At 36.8% G+C, this 15,077-nt stretch overlaps 1 protein-coding gene across 2 annotated transcripts in view; it reads left to right on the top strand.

Annotated features, from left to right (window-relative positions):
• Window positions 1-15,077, top strand: part of LOC147833131 (uncharacterized) — a 145,876-nt gene that overhangs the window by 45,178 nt on the left and 85,621 nt on the right. For both annotated transcript variants that reach the window (XM_087290799.1, XM_087290800.1), the window contains exon 2: window positions 9,236-9,424. In XM_087290799.1, the coding sequence (XP_087146925.1) occupies window positions 9,236-9,424 (189 nt within the window). The remainder of the gene's footprint in view (window positions 1-9,235; window positions 9,425-15,077) is intronic.

Raw genomic sequence — 15,077 nt, 5'->3', positions numbered from 1 at the left:
GACCTCTTGCAAACCATATAAACTTAGCTGCATAGCTACCAATTGACCTTTTAATAGAGGGGTATGAGGCTGTATATGCAATGCGGGTTGTATAGAGACCACACTTAGGTTAAAGGGGATATTGACATGTATTAACTGCTTTTTTTATCGAGAAAATAAAAAAAATAAAAAAGATGTTCTCTATAATCCCAGATTGTCAATGTGAATTTTTTTAACTTGATTTATCACTTGACCTGTGACACCCCCAAACCCCCACTCCGCCTAAATAATAAATATAAATAAATGTATATAATTGAACTATCCTGGCAGTCTAGTATCATAGTTTAACCACATTTGTAACATAGACTCATTCTGAAAACGTAGCCCTATATACATTTATGGAGATTATGAATTATGTAGAGGTACGTATGGCTGCATTTCGTCTTTAGGATGAACGCTATGGGGCGGTATGATGCCATTTCATTTCGTGCAACCAGCAGACCTCTTACCTCTATATGGTCGGCTTTCCTGCTATTACCAGTTTGTCCGGTAGCTTGCATTGTACGTTGGTGGACCTGAGATGCAAAGGGGAGCTGACCACGATGATGAGGTTTGAGTTTGGTGAAGAATGGTTCCAGAAAGAAGGTAGCCAAAAAATAAAATAAACAAATAAATAACAGGGTGAGAATGTGGTAAAATCAGAAAATGTGGTCAGCATCAGGCGATGAATTGGGTTGGGTTTAGGGAAGTGGGTGGGCAGGTCAATATGTGCTTTTGAAAACACTATTGGCTGGGCTTAGGGAAGGAGGAGGGTTGTCGGTTGATCGATCAGTCAGTCAGTCAGTCATTTAGTAAGCCAGTCAGTCAGTCGACAACAGCCTCTGGTGGATTAACATGAGAAGAGCAGACGGGAAAGGCACTCATGAGATAAATTTGATATCTCAAAAAGCATACACAGCAGCCCCTGGTGGATTCGTGATAACAAAAACTACAAAAAATATATATCCAGGGATGTATTTGGTGCTCTCCAGAAATGTATATAGCAGTCTAACTATAATCTAAACTATAATCAAACTATATCACTGTGATCAAATGCTTTCTTACCATCTTATACTTACTTACATGTAGTAGCAAAATTACTTTTAGGCCACGGAATGTAAATCTCCAGATGTATGCATGTTACTGTATTTATTAAGAATTACTGCATCTGAGATATTGAACATTTGAATCACCAATGTTGGGATTACAGGAGAGCTTCGGGGGTTTGGAGTAGATCTGCTTGCAGTCTTCAAGCTGGGGAGTTTAAACATCATGAATACATTACAGGCTTAAGACATATACATGTGTGATGCATATGTTATCAGCTCTACAACAGAAAACATGAATAACGCTTGACTTATTTGTGGCTACATGGGTTTGTGATCTATTAGTGTGTCTTTCCCTGTGTAACTTCAAAAAAGGGATGAGTTGTAAATTCATAGTCTAATACAACTACATTGCTATAGTGATGCATAACCTATATATTGCATATATATATATATATATATATATATATATATATATATATATATATATATATATATATATATATATATATATGTATATATATATATATATATATATATATATATATATATATATATATATATATATATATATATATATATATATATATATATATTGTTAAGTTATACAGTGTAAAAATATCCATAATTCATGGTTTTATTTATTTTTGACATTTATTTATGCTTTTGAATTGCATTATGGGACCTTGATCTTACTTCCAGCAACTTTCAACCTTGAAAAGTTTAAACAAATTACTTTTATTAACATTTTATATTATTTACATTTTTATTATTATATCTGGGTTTATGTTACAATGTTTTTATAAACTGCCAGTACATTTTCTATTATTTTTGGTCTATTTTTCTACATATGATTTATTTTACTTTACATTATTTCAAACTAAAATGTCAAAAAATGTCACATTCGTAAATTTTAGAATACAATTTTCAACATTAAAAGTCGACAGATCAAGCCAAGGCCAATGTCCCATAATGCAATTTTCATACATAAATAAACACAAAACACTTATGATACGTTATGTACATTATGTATGGAGGAAAACCAAATTATGTTCTGTTCTTTGGATTTATCTGGATCTGAGATTATAATAAATTATAATAATAATATATTTTATTTAAAGTACCTTTCGAGAAACCCAAGGTCTCTGTACAACAAATATCTACACAATTCTATAATTTTTAAAACAATAAATTGACAGTAAAAAAATCAGAGAAGATGATAAAATACAAAGACAAAATACAAAATGTAATAGTGCAGTTATAAAGAGTATGTGATTGTGATCAGATGAGATTTAAGTTTGAATTGGAACAAAGGAAGAGAGTAAATGTTGCAGATGTCAGAAGGAAGAGAATTTCTGAGTTTGTGAGTAGAGCAACTGAAAGCCCTGCTCCTCAATGTGCTGAGACAGGCAGAGTGGGCAGAGAGGTGGACGGAGAAGGGAAGTTGATCAGAGTTTATAGACGAGACCTATAATACCATCCACATTTTTAGACTTTGTTGAAAAGTCTGAAAAATAACACCCATTTTGTTTTGTTTTGTTATTTTTTATGATTGGTACCACTATTTTGATGGTCCATTTGAGTATAAGTAGACTGTCTGCTCATTACAACAGACATTTAACCCTCCTGTCATGTTCACATCTTACCCCTTACTTTAGTGTTCCCGGTCAAAATTAACTAGTCAGCTCTTAAATTACAAAAAAAAAAACAACAACAACATTTTTTTCTCCACAAATTTTTTATTCAACATTCTTTCGCTTTAAATGTCTTAAAGTAGTGTTTAACATACATTTATAGAATTAGACATAAAATGGCTGCAGTGAAAATACAAATAGGACTGAAAATGTATTACAAAATTGACAATAGATGACAAAAATCAAAATACTTTGTTTCATTACCAATAGACAGCTCGTTAAAATAACTACCACAGGGTCTGACCAAAGAAATTGAAATTTTAATCCATTTGAATGATTTATCAACCAGCAAAGCACAAACAAACTGTATCCTTTTTTGTGTACTGAGTGCTCGAATTTTCATTTAGTCCTTCAGTTGCACTATATTAGTGTACTAATGTAGGGAATAGTGAATGAGGGTGTAGACCAGGGATGTCAAACTCAGTTTTAATGTCAAACCGCAGCCCTGCACAGTTTAGTTCCAACCCTGCTCCAACACACTTACCTGTAGGTTTCAAACAAGCCTGAAGGACTCAATTAGTTTGATCAGGTGTGTTTAATTGGGGTTGGAACTAAACTGTGCAGGGCTGTGGCCCTTCAGGAATTGAGTTTGACATCCCTGATATAGACTGTGATTAAGGTCACAGCACTAGCACTAGTTATACTTTGGCCATTTTTCGAGCGAGATGCTAATAGTCTAATGCAATAAAATAATTGATGCTAAGCTAAATTAAAAGTTATCTTGCTTGACCCAGGGAATGGTATGAATTCTAAGATCTGATAAATAAATATAGTCTGGATACCCAGTCATTTCCTATGGTGATCACTTTTGACCAGAAACATCAATAGTGTAACAAGGTTGATTAAAACACTCAAAATTCAATGAAAGAGGTGATCATTACTTTTTCAAATTTTCAAGTGCATAGTGTGGAGGATATTATAAGGTAATCAGATGTAAAACACAATATTTATGAGTGTTTTAAGCTATAAATCGATAAGATTTGACTCGAACATGGCTGGAAGGTTTACTGACTATAAGAAACTTTGCAAGTGCATGTCAACTTACACTAACACTAACCCCAAACTAACAGTCTACTTATAATCTAATGAGAATTAGTTGAAATGTAGATGCAATGTAACTTAAATTCAACAAACCAGCCATCAAAAAAAAAAAGTGTGACCATATGTTTGGATAAGTCATATGCTATTCTTAATATGTATTATTTCCTGTCAATATTCATTATTCCTATTCTCTTCATATTCTCATTTAAAACGTTGAAGGGACATTATCAGTTTAATTTATTAACAGTTTAAATAATTAAAAAACAATTAACATTTTACATCCCTATACACACCAAATCCGATTATCTGCTTACAATATTCCCAGGCTTAAAGCAAATCTTACATTTTCAATCTGCTCGCTGACCTTTGGACCTCATGTATGTTGTCTATAATGCCAGGTAAATAAAAAAAAATTCTCTACATGTTTTGATTTCTGGATAGCACTGAACATTTGGATGCAGCGAGGTCATGTGTCTGAATGCGGGTGACCTTGGCCATGTGTGTTTGAGTGTGTTTGTGCTTCAAACGGCTGCAGTGATAAACAAACACTCAACTTCAGTTCACGGCTGCTATCAAGCGCTCCTCCCACTCATGATGCACGGGCTGGGTCACAAAAGCCACGTCTGTTTCACCTCAGAATAAAAAAAATATATATATGAAAACAGTAACAACAACAACAAAAAAAAAAAAATATTCCATACACTTTGCCCTCATGACAGTGCGAACACACGTGCCCAAGTATAGATTAAGCCCTGAGCTGTCAGAGCTAATTGAAAGTAATAGAGCCTGCAGTCATTGGATTAGTGTGTCAGACATTGATACTGTCGGGCTGGAAACAGTTGGTCCAGAGATTGAATGATATTAGAATTGGCAGGGGCTGTTTCCAAATGCGGACTGTGAAAGGCTTTGGGCGGTTCGCTTTAGGATTTTCGAAGGTGTGAATCTCGTTTCGTGATGTATCTGAATTTTGTCTACCGGAGAGAAAATGCATTATGCAAAGAGGCCTAAGGGTGAACGGTGACCCAATATTTTTTTATTTTTACCGAGGATCTTGAGAAAGTTATTCAAGGATAGCTTTTCCTGGAGAAATTCTTCTCTCATAAATAATGAAAAGGGGAAAACAAAGAGATACTGCTTTGTCTCCTGGTAATATTAAGATTACTAGTACTTTTTGAATATGAAAATATGACAATAGCATTTTTTAGTAAAAGAAAGCATCATTATTTTATGCTAGAATAAAAATCTTTATGAATACAATAGTCAAAAAGGTATTTCAACTAAAATTAAATGTGCAGTAGGTGATCTCCCTGCTGAAAAATCCAGCTTAAAACAGCCTAGGCTGGTTGGCTGGTTTTAGCTGGTCGACCAGGCTGGTTTTAGAGGGGTTTTGGCCATTTCCAGGCTGGTTTCCAGCCATTTCCAGCCTGGTCTGAGCTTGTCAGGTTAGATAATGACCAGCTAAAACCAGCTTGACCAGTCTGGTTTAATCTGGAAGCAGCTGGTTTTGGCTAGGCTCCCAGCCTGGCTAGGCTGGTCAAGCTGGTCTTAGTTGGTCATCTCCCAGCCTGACCAGCTAAGACCAGGCTGAAAATGGCTGGAAACCAGCCCGGAAATGGCCAAAACCCCTCTAAAACCAGCCTGGTCGACCAGCTAAAACCAGCCAGACAGCCTAGGCTGGTTTAAGCTGTTTTTTTTTTAGTAGGGCTGCTAAAATGCTTACCGGTTAGCATAATATCTTTGGACGGCAGGGTAGGGACTGTGTTTCAAAACCACACCTCCTCAAATTGCAAACGCGCACACAGCAACATGATCGCAGACAATCCAGTGGTTCATGTCAGTTGCCAGTTAGAAATGTTAGTGATTGGCCGGTAGTGTGCAGGAAGTACACTTGTTACTAAGCCACACTTATATGCTATTTCAGAGCGAATATTATAGCATTACAGCAGATTAGCATGTATAGGGAGGCTGTCATTGTTCAAAAATGAACCAATGTGAATATAAAAGCAACTTCAGCTCAGTAAAGCAGGCTTGGTGGAATAGCGCAATTTACTGATGTTTTTTGTTAAACTAAATAAAAATCTACATTATTGATGCTCTAAAAGGTCCCATCAATCATTCGGCAGTAAATTTCAGTGGCTGAACAACACTTGCATGCATATAACCCATTCATGACAACACAATCTACATAAGCTTTGTGTGACTAAATAAGTTTTAAAACAACATTATCTGTCTAATTTTAGGGTAATTTTTGTTTAAAGTGATTTTACCTCGACTGTGACTGTCACAGGGAGTGCAGGCGTGCACTCGCTAATGGCAGATATGCATGAACAGATATGCGCAGAAGCCCAAATCTACATTTCTTGACAGACAGTTTGAGCTGCTTATCTGAATTATGGGAGACGTCGGCCTGACAATATTTAATTGGATGAACATTTTTTAGTTTAATTCCTTACCCAGAATATAAGAATACATATAAACACATTTAGATCATTTACTTTAATCATTACTATTGGACTGTGAAGAGACTTTCAACCAGCACAACAAAAAATGTTTCTGAAGACAATCACCTACTGCACCTTTAATTCTGTCAAAACTAACCTTTTTGAGTCCTTTCACTAAATCACTATTGTGATCATTTTCCAAAAGGTGTACACTAGGCATGGAACAATAATCAATTTCAAGGTACACTGCAGTTTGGAAGAGGAAACGTTTTAAAACCGCCAAAATGCTCTGCTATACCATTCCTAAGGTATATGTATATGGGGGGAAAATCTTGTTTTTTACCCAGACATTTAAAAAGGATATATTTTAGAGCAACAATCACAAAACCGTAAAATAAATTTTCAACCGTAATATTTTTATTAAGGTTATTATACCGTCAGAATTTTATACCGGCCCATGTCTAGTGCACACTGACACTGGTTTTCGATACTGGTTTGCATTTTCACTACCCCAAAACACTGTAATAAATTAATATTCAAAATGTAATAAATGTTTTCAGTGTTTCAGTTGCAAAAAGTTGCACATTGAAAAGTGTTTTCAGGGCACCAAAACAAAGATTAATGGTCAAAATCAATGATCAATGTTGTCAGATGCCCCCTTATAGTACGCACATCATACGGACCTCTTTTGTGATTCTTTTATGGTGATTGTTTTTGCTCTATTGGTTCTCTTGTTTTCTATAATTAATTGAAAAATTATATATATTTTATTTTATTTTACTTTAATTTATTTTATTTTAATATAGTTTATTTTACATTTTAAAAAACTCGTCCAGGTTGTTTTTATAAAAACTTTTTTTGTTATGAAATATTAAATATATCATTTTCATTTCTCTTTATATATTCTATGAATTCAGTTGTTTTGGCTTAAACAAGCTTTTTTAATTAAAAACAGAAAGTGTCTAAACTAACTTTTAATATTGTTAAACCCTGTTTTTTTTTCATATGCATTTAGCAGTTCAGTGTTGAAGCATCCACTGCCCACGTATTTTAGTTAGTCATCCATTCTTCTCCAAATTCCTTCAATATCTTTTTCAACAAATGCACAAAAGACGGTTCATTTAGTCTACATCTGGACCCATGCTTTAATGTGTGTATGTGTGTGTGTCTGTGTTTTTATAGCAGATTTATCCAAATTTGATCATTAGTTTTTGCAATTGACATTTCACAATAGACTTCCCCCTTTAAAAAAGAGATGAAAAACATCACAACCATCTGTTTTCAAGTTTGATGGCCCTTAATCATGAATTGCTCATCAAGGACAAGAGAGAACACTTTTACAAGAAAGATTTTAGTATTTTCAGCTTTCATTTTAATTAAACATTTTATGCTTTTTATTTTTATTTATTTTTTTACAAATTTAGTAACTTTATTTTTTTTGTCATTTTATATATTCTTAATATTTGCATCAATTTAATTTGTGTAAAATGTTTTTTCATATAAAATGTATATTTTATTTAGCCTTATAAATGTAAATCAACCATTATTCTCAAAAACTCAAAGTGTTATTATGAACAATATAGATGTATGTATTTCCCAGTGATGGGATACAGCTGGAAGGGCATCCGCTGTAGAAAATATATGCTCGATAAGTTGGCCGTTCATTCCGCTGTGGCGACCCCAGAATAATAAAGGGACTAAGCCAAAAACAAAATAAATGAATGAATGGGAGCGAAGCAGTGGTGTAATAGGTAGTGCTGTTGCCCCACAACAAGAAGGTCGCTGGGTCGCTGGTTCCATCCTCTGCTCAGTTGGTGTTTCTGTGTGGAGTTTGCATTTTCTCCCTGCGTTTGCGTGGGTTTCCTCCGGGTGCTCCAGTTTCCCCCACAGTCCAAAGACAAGCGGTACATGTGAATTGGGTAGGCTAAATTGTCCGTAGTGTATGAGTGTGTGTAAATGGGTGTTTGTGGATGTTTCCCAGAGATGGGTTGCGGCTGGAAGGGCATCCGCTGCATAGAAATGTGCTGGACAAGTTGGCGGTTCATTCCGCTGTGGCGACCCCGGATTAATATAGGGACTAAGCCGACAAGAAAATGAATGAATGAATGGATTTATGTCATCTTATAAAATGAAAATTATCACAATGATCTATTTTTAAGCCCCAAGTTTTCCTGCTCCCCATAATGCTTTGTGACTTCCATTAAACTGTAAACAATCCATGTTTTTTTTTTTTAATTGTCCATTGTTCTCAAAAACTAAAAAAAATAAATAAATAAAATAAAAAATGTTATTAAGAACAATATGAATATAAGTTACCTCAATGTAGGCCAAACCAGCCGGTTCAAATCTTATCATTAATTAAATAGGTGTTATCAGTGGTTATCAGCTGATAAATTTGGGCCAGTAGGGGCCTTCTGCGCCTTCTGGTAGGCTCAAAAGGCTGTTAATCAGCTATAGATCACATATGGCTGCGACCGTAAGTTAACAAGAATTATTTATACTACTTATTAAACTTCCTATTTATTTTATTTTATTTTATAAACGTCAACCCCTACCCTAACCCTAAACCGAACAGTAACAGTTATGTAAAATCAAATCTGGATCTGGAGTCTTGTCTATTAGTATAGCTGATTAACCATGTGGATGGATGATAACAGCCTTCTAAGCCTACTATTATGCGCAGAAGCCCCCTACTGGCCCATATCTTTCAGCTGATAACCACTGATAATGGCCATTCAATCGAGTGATAACATTCAAAGCGGGTGGCCAAATGTACCTCACTCAGTTTTTATTTTGAAGCACAACCTTTCCAGTTGAAATGATTTGCTTTGATCCATCAGTTCAACCCATGATTTGTAACACCGTAGTCAGATGCAGAAAAAGGTAAATTGCTCATCAAGAATAAGAAAGGAGAAAACTTTGCTGACAAGAATGAATATTAAAATTTGGCCTTAACACAGTAATAACATGACAAATGATGTTCTGTTTTCTTCAGGCGACTTTGCTTGAGGAAATTTGCGAAGACACTCAGGGGATCAGCCAGTCATCCATCACAGGCCAGCGTCGAGACCAGCGTCGCGGCCCTGAGGACCAGCAGCTTAATAGCAACAGCGAACACAAGCAGCCCAGGGGACGAGACCAAGCAGACGCCTCCTACCAAAACAGAGCAGTGGAGGGGATCAAGGTTTGTTTTGTCCCCTGCGCTTTTTGGGGCTATTATTTATTCTGCCTGGGCGGGTGAAATATCAGCGTCCTTGGCCGCTGGATCTCCTTCTGCCTCGCGCAATTGACAGATCTCATTATGAGATAAAAATGACAAAGATAGCTCATGATGCTTCAGAGAAATGTAAAACCATTAGCAGGTCATTGTGGTAGTTATAATGTGTCCTTTTAAGCAGCTTAGTGAACTGGTGGTGAAGTGTGATATCAGGATTAACCTATGAGGGAGTTTTGCTGCGTGGCGTTGATGAAATTGCGACGTGCGCTTTCGGGGCTCCGTGGAGAAATGGGAGAGCCAACGGAAAGAGATGAGGCGAGAAAGTCGACTGTAGAGGGTGAAGTCTGCTTTCAGATATATGCATTTCTGTTGGTACCTGTATTTTGCAGCAGTTTTATGAAGAAAATCAAATGGTCTAACTTAAACTAGCATTATGGCATTGTGATGCAGTTTCTGTGTCGTAAGTCTTGACTATTATTTATCATTAATGAGAATGTTTGTTAAAGACACGATTTTATTTTGTAAGGGCGTATTAATTAAAATATATTAAATTAAAAATTAAAAATTAAATTAAATAAAATACATTTATTTTAAATTAATAGTAATTAATTAAAATTTTGAATTGGTCCAAATTATGTTCTTTGATCATTTTAATATATGTTGTTTAAATAATTTTTATTAATTAAATGTTAAATAAAATTTGTTTATTAAAACTTTCTTTACAACAAAGATCCCTGAATTGATTATTCATTCATTCATTCATTCATCCATTCATTAATTCATTCATTCATTTTCTTATCGGCTTAGTCCTTTTATTAATCCGGGGTGGCCACAGTGGAATGAACCGCCATCTTATCCAGCACATTTTTACGCAGCGGATGCCCTTCCAGCCGCAACCCATCTCTGGGAAACATCCACAAACACATTCACACACACACACACACACACACACACACACACACACACACACACACACACACACACACACACACACACACACACACACACACACCAATGACTGTAAAAAATATGGACGACGCGACAGCCCTTTTTCCCATTGAACGCCTTGAGGGCAAAACGCCTGCTTGACGGGCACAAACTGTCGCAAAAGACTGCTGAAATTGGAGCCTTGACATGCGCAGAAGGATTGTCTGATGGAGCCAGAGGAGGAGCCGCGAAAATGAGCAGAGTCGAGCTTCCAATCAAACGCTTTATGTAAAATCAACTACGCCCCCCGAACTTCTCAGCATGCGTTTGCTGTCATATCAACACAAATGGATGTAATAACGTTAACAAATATGAGGGTTTTATATATTCAATCGCGCCAGCTCCAGGCCGCAGCGCATAACTTACTTGCGGCGTCGCGGGCTGATTCCGGCTCGCATGCGGCAGCGCCTGCTCGCTCGGCCGCCGCATCTGGCTCGATTGACTCGGACTGGAATCGGGCAGTGAGTCCAGGCATCCGGAGTAGGTCCAGCAGAGGTAACATTAGTCAGTCTGAGCTCTAAGAGATAAGTCTCCGACAGGCGAGAATCTAGCCTGAACTGTGTTTTGCTATCTGGGTGGCTAGGCGTGTATCAGCAAACTAATAAAGCCCGAAAAAAGCCCTGAACTTAGCGAATAAACAGTGTTCCACCAGGATCATGTATGTCAGAAACTATAGTTTACTGCTGAACTTATTTTGTCATGGTAAAATAACACAGAAATCGAATAATAACATTTCAGTCTACTTCAGTCTCCTGCCGAAGCTCAGACGCCGCGCTTTGAGAAACTGTCAATCACAGCTGTCAATCACGATGACACGCCCAGCATTAAATTACTGCTAAAAACAAACTGTTTACAAAAATGAAGATCTGCACCTATTTCAGCACAATAACCAGTGCCTTAATCGACCACGACTATCTTTCGGGACATTTTATTGCAAGTGTAATATTTTTTTTTATTTGGGCTCAAGTCTCCTTCATTAACACGGAGGAGGCGGGCTTTATGACTTGTACTGCAGCCAGCCCCCAGGGGGCGATCTAACGGCCGAAACCTTCACTCGAACGTAGGCTTGCGGCACACTTGACACACACACACACACACACACACACACACACACACACAAACACACTTATACACTGCGGATAATTTAGCCTACCCAATTCACCTGTACCGCATGTCTTTGGACTGTCGGAGAAACCAAAGCACCCGGAGGAAGCCCACGCGAACGCAAGGAGAACATGCAAACTCCACACAGAAACGCCAACTGAGCCGAGGCACAAACCAGCAACCCAGCGACCTTCTTGCTGTGAGGCGACAGCACTACCTACTGCGCCACTGCTTCGCCCCTTTGCAAAGGGTACCAAGAAGGACTAAAGGGTACCAAAAGGCAAAGCTAGATGTGCAGCTGAATGCTATTGGTTTACAGAGAAGCATCACTCACTCAATCACACCAGAATGAAAACAAAAGAACCGCCATGGTTTAAATACACAGCCAAGATATTACATAATAATCTTTTATGATTACTGATACAGTAATAACAAGCCATGGTTGACCCGAGTTCAAAAAAACGTTGTCAATGTCTTGATGTACAGCCACAAAGCCAAGAGGAACAAAATCTGCCATGTCCTGTTTTAGTTTACGAGCCCGTCTAAAAGTGTGAGTGATTTCGTTTTCTCCAGGGAGCTTGTGATTGCTTGTGTGCGCGTCTATATTTGAAATAAGAAAATTCTTGAGCTGATGATAATAATGTGTGCGTGATTATTGAAGTGCTTCCGACATCTGATCCTTTCAGAAAAGGACAAATGTGAGAGTGAAGCACAAAGAAGAAGCCAGACAAAACAAAGGAGCAAATTGTTTTTAGCAACCTGAATCATGAACAAACTGCCAAGTTTATCATCTCCTTTTGGACTATTATGAACTCAGAATGACGGAATTACTCTCTAACAGAGGCTACATGTGCTGGTGAAGATTAAAATATACAGATTAGAGGTTTGCACTGACTGTGGGAAATGTTGCATGTTGTTTTTGAAACCAAATAAGGACTAAATGTTTGCTGTGTGTAGTTTTTCTGAAATTGGTAACATATCAGAGACTGTAAGGTCTATGTGTTCATATTTGTTGCATTTATTTATTTTGTATATTTGCAGATGTTGCATTTGGCTATTTTGGATTGTCATTGATCTGCAGTTATAATTGGATCATGTTTATAGAAAAGTTAACATTTATACACACATATAGATGTGTATAAAGCATCTGTTTTGTGAGAAGTGCTTCTCATATGATATGTAAATAACCCGTACATCTTACTTTTCCTCGAGCGAGAATGACGGCAACAGAAACTTTTTGTTGTACACCACGCCCATCAAAAGGGTACCCTTTGTACCGTTTAGAGCAAGCCTGATAAGGGTAACCATATCGTACTGTACCAGTTAGTGCAAATGGGCCATAAGGGTGTTTTCACACCTGCCTTATTTAGTTCAATGGAATCGCACTAGAGTTTGTTTTCCAACTTGGTGTGGTTTGTTTGGGCAGGTGTGAAAGTAGCAATTGTACTCAAGTGTGCACCAAAAGCGGACCAAATAAGCGTACCGAGACCTCCTTAAAGAGGTGGTATCGGTATGCTTTCAAACAAACCCTGTAGTGGTTAGTTTTTACATTTTTTAGTTTTTTTTACAATCTTCTCCCTCATTTTGACTCTATGCATGTGTGTGAATGTGTACATTATACCTTACTTTGTGTATCAACTGCGTTTATCTAGGTCCAGGTTCTGTAAAATATACAGTAATATTTACTTTGGGATTCAATCTGAACACATCATGCATGAATCAGTGGGCGGAGCTACAAAGTCAGGCATGCATATTCCTCTATGAAGGTGGTGTTTATCCTACTTATGATGTCATAGATAGGTGCATTGCAGAATCTGGCGTTTTCTTGGCCTTAATAAAAGCTTAAATTTCAGAAACAAGAATGATTTCAGGACTGAAATTTACAGGATATTCTTTTAATGTGGCGAGATCTTACATGTATCTAAATCTAAAATAAAAGTTGATTTCTCATTTCATGTTAATCAAATACTTGCATAGTCCAATAAGTGAATGTATCTCCCTCATATTTGTCTCACATTGTTCTGCAAAATCACATCTGTTGTACCGCAACGGATAGTTGGTCCCCCTAACGAATACATAAATAGCTGATCCACCAGAATAAATGAGGTGAGACCATTGACTGTAGAGGAAGAACTCTTCATTTCATCTGCTTTATGTTTCAAATGTGTCTATTCTTTACCTTTGTGGGTCTAATGAGGAGTTAAAAAAAGATTGAGTAAATTGGGAAATCTCATATTTTGCACTATTTTGCATCAATGTAATAAGGTAAATAAATTGTAATGATGTAATTTACACTAGCATGACAACATTTTGAAGTTTCATAATCACTTCCCACCAATGAGTGTCACCTATAATTTACCTGCACAGGAGGTGAGTAAACAATCTCAATCTCTGAGTTTTCTTTCCCACCCAACGTCTGCTCTCGAAGAGTACGAGATAAAGGTTTCAAGCACACATCGTGGATTCCTCAGCACAGTATATTCAGTAATATGGATTAATTATTGCTCAGTGTTTTTTGGTGGGAGAGTCTATTTTGCAGCAGCGAGCTTTTACTGAGCCCTATCAATCATTCTATTAACTCTGGCTATGCCTTTGACATCACATTAGTGAATGTAACTCATTATCTGGAGGGAAATTAGAGTAGTGCGGATCCAGCCATGCGTTATGTCTCTCTGCCCCTGAAACACACCACTCTGAGTTGTTTGATTGCCATGCCTGCTAGAACTGAAGTTGATTAAGTAATGACAGATACTGTATCTGCGCTTGCACTCCAAACTAATTCATCATTAGTGGCAGCATCGCAGGTCGCTAATCTTACGCAGCTGAAACGAAGCTCCCGGAAAGCTGTGACTTTTTCACACTTTTGCACAAGTAGCATCCAAAATATCAAACTTCACAGATACACGAGCCAAATCGCACAATAGCGAAATTAGCGAACGCCCAAGCATACTGTCGAGTTGTGAAGAAAATTGTGAACTTGCTCTGAGGAGCGATCCACGGTGGAGGCTCGGCTAAATCTGCCGTTCAAGCTGCTACAGATTCTGATGATCGAGCCAGAGGATGTGACACATATAGACGGACTTCTGTGTTATTGTTTATTGTGCTTAAGACACTGCAGGCAAACACACAGTTCTTTTTAATGCATCTGTCAAGACATTTTTACTTTTTTATAATGTGAATTTTTGACTGTTTCTGTTGTTGCACTTTATTGAGGTGCATATTTAAATTACATTACAATTTTTAAAGGCTGTTTTTTTTTCTACTGCACTGAGCCATTAAATATCCACAGCAGTATTTTCATAAACTAAACAGCTTTATTTATATCTATAATTTGAAGATTTCTTTTTTTTTAACACAAGAATATGAGAAATTCATTGATTTTTGCCTGATAATATAAATAAATTTTATTCTACATTTTTTACAGGATTTTATTAAATATGGAGTGACACAAGAGGTTACCAAAATCATCTGTAAAAGTAAATAAATAAACAAATACATTTAAATTCATAAATAATAATGAAAAATTTTT

This window comes from Danio rerio, chromosome 17 (genome assembly GCF_052040795.2).
Source record: "Danio rerio strain M-AB ecotype USA chromosome 17, GRCz13ab, whole genome shotgun sequence".
Lineage (NCBI taxonomy): Eukaryota > Metazoa > Chordata > Actinopteri > Cypriniformes > Danionidae > Danio > Danio rerio.
The sequence above is the reverse complement of the archived record's forward strand: the minus strand, read 5'-3'. Positions and strand labels throughout refer to the sequence as shown.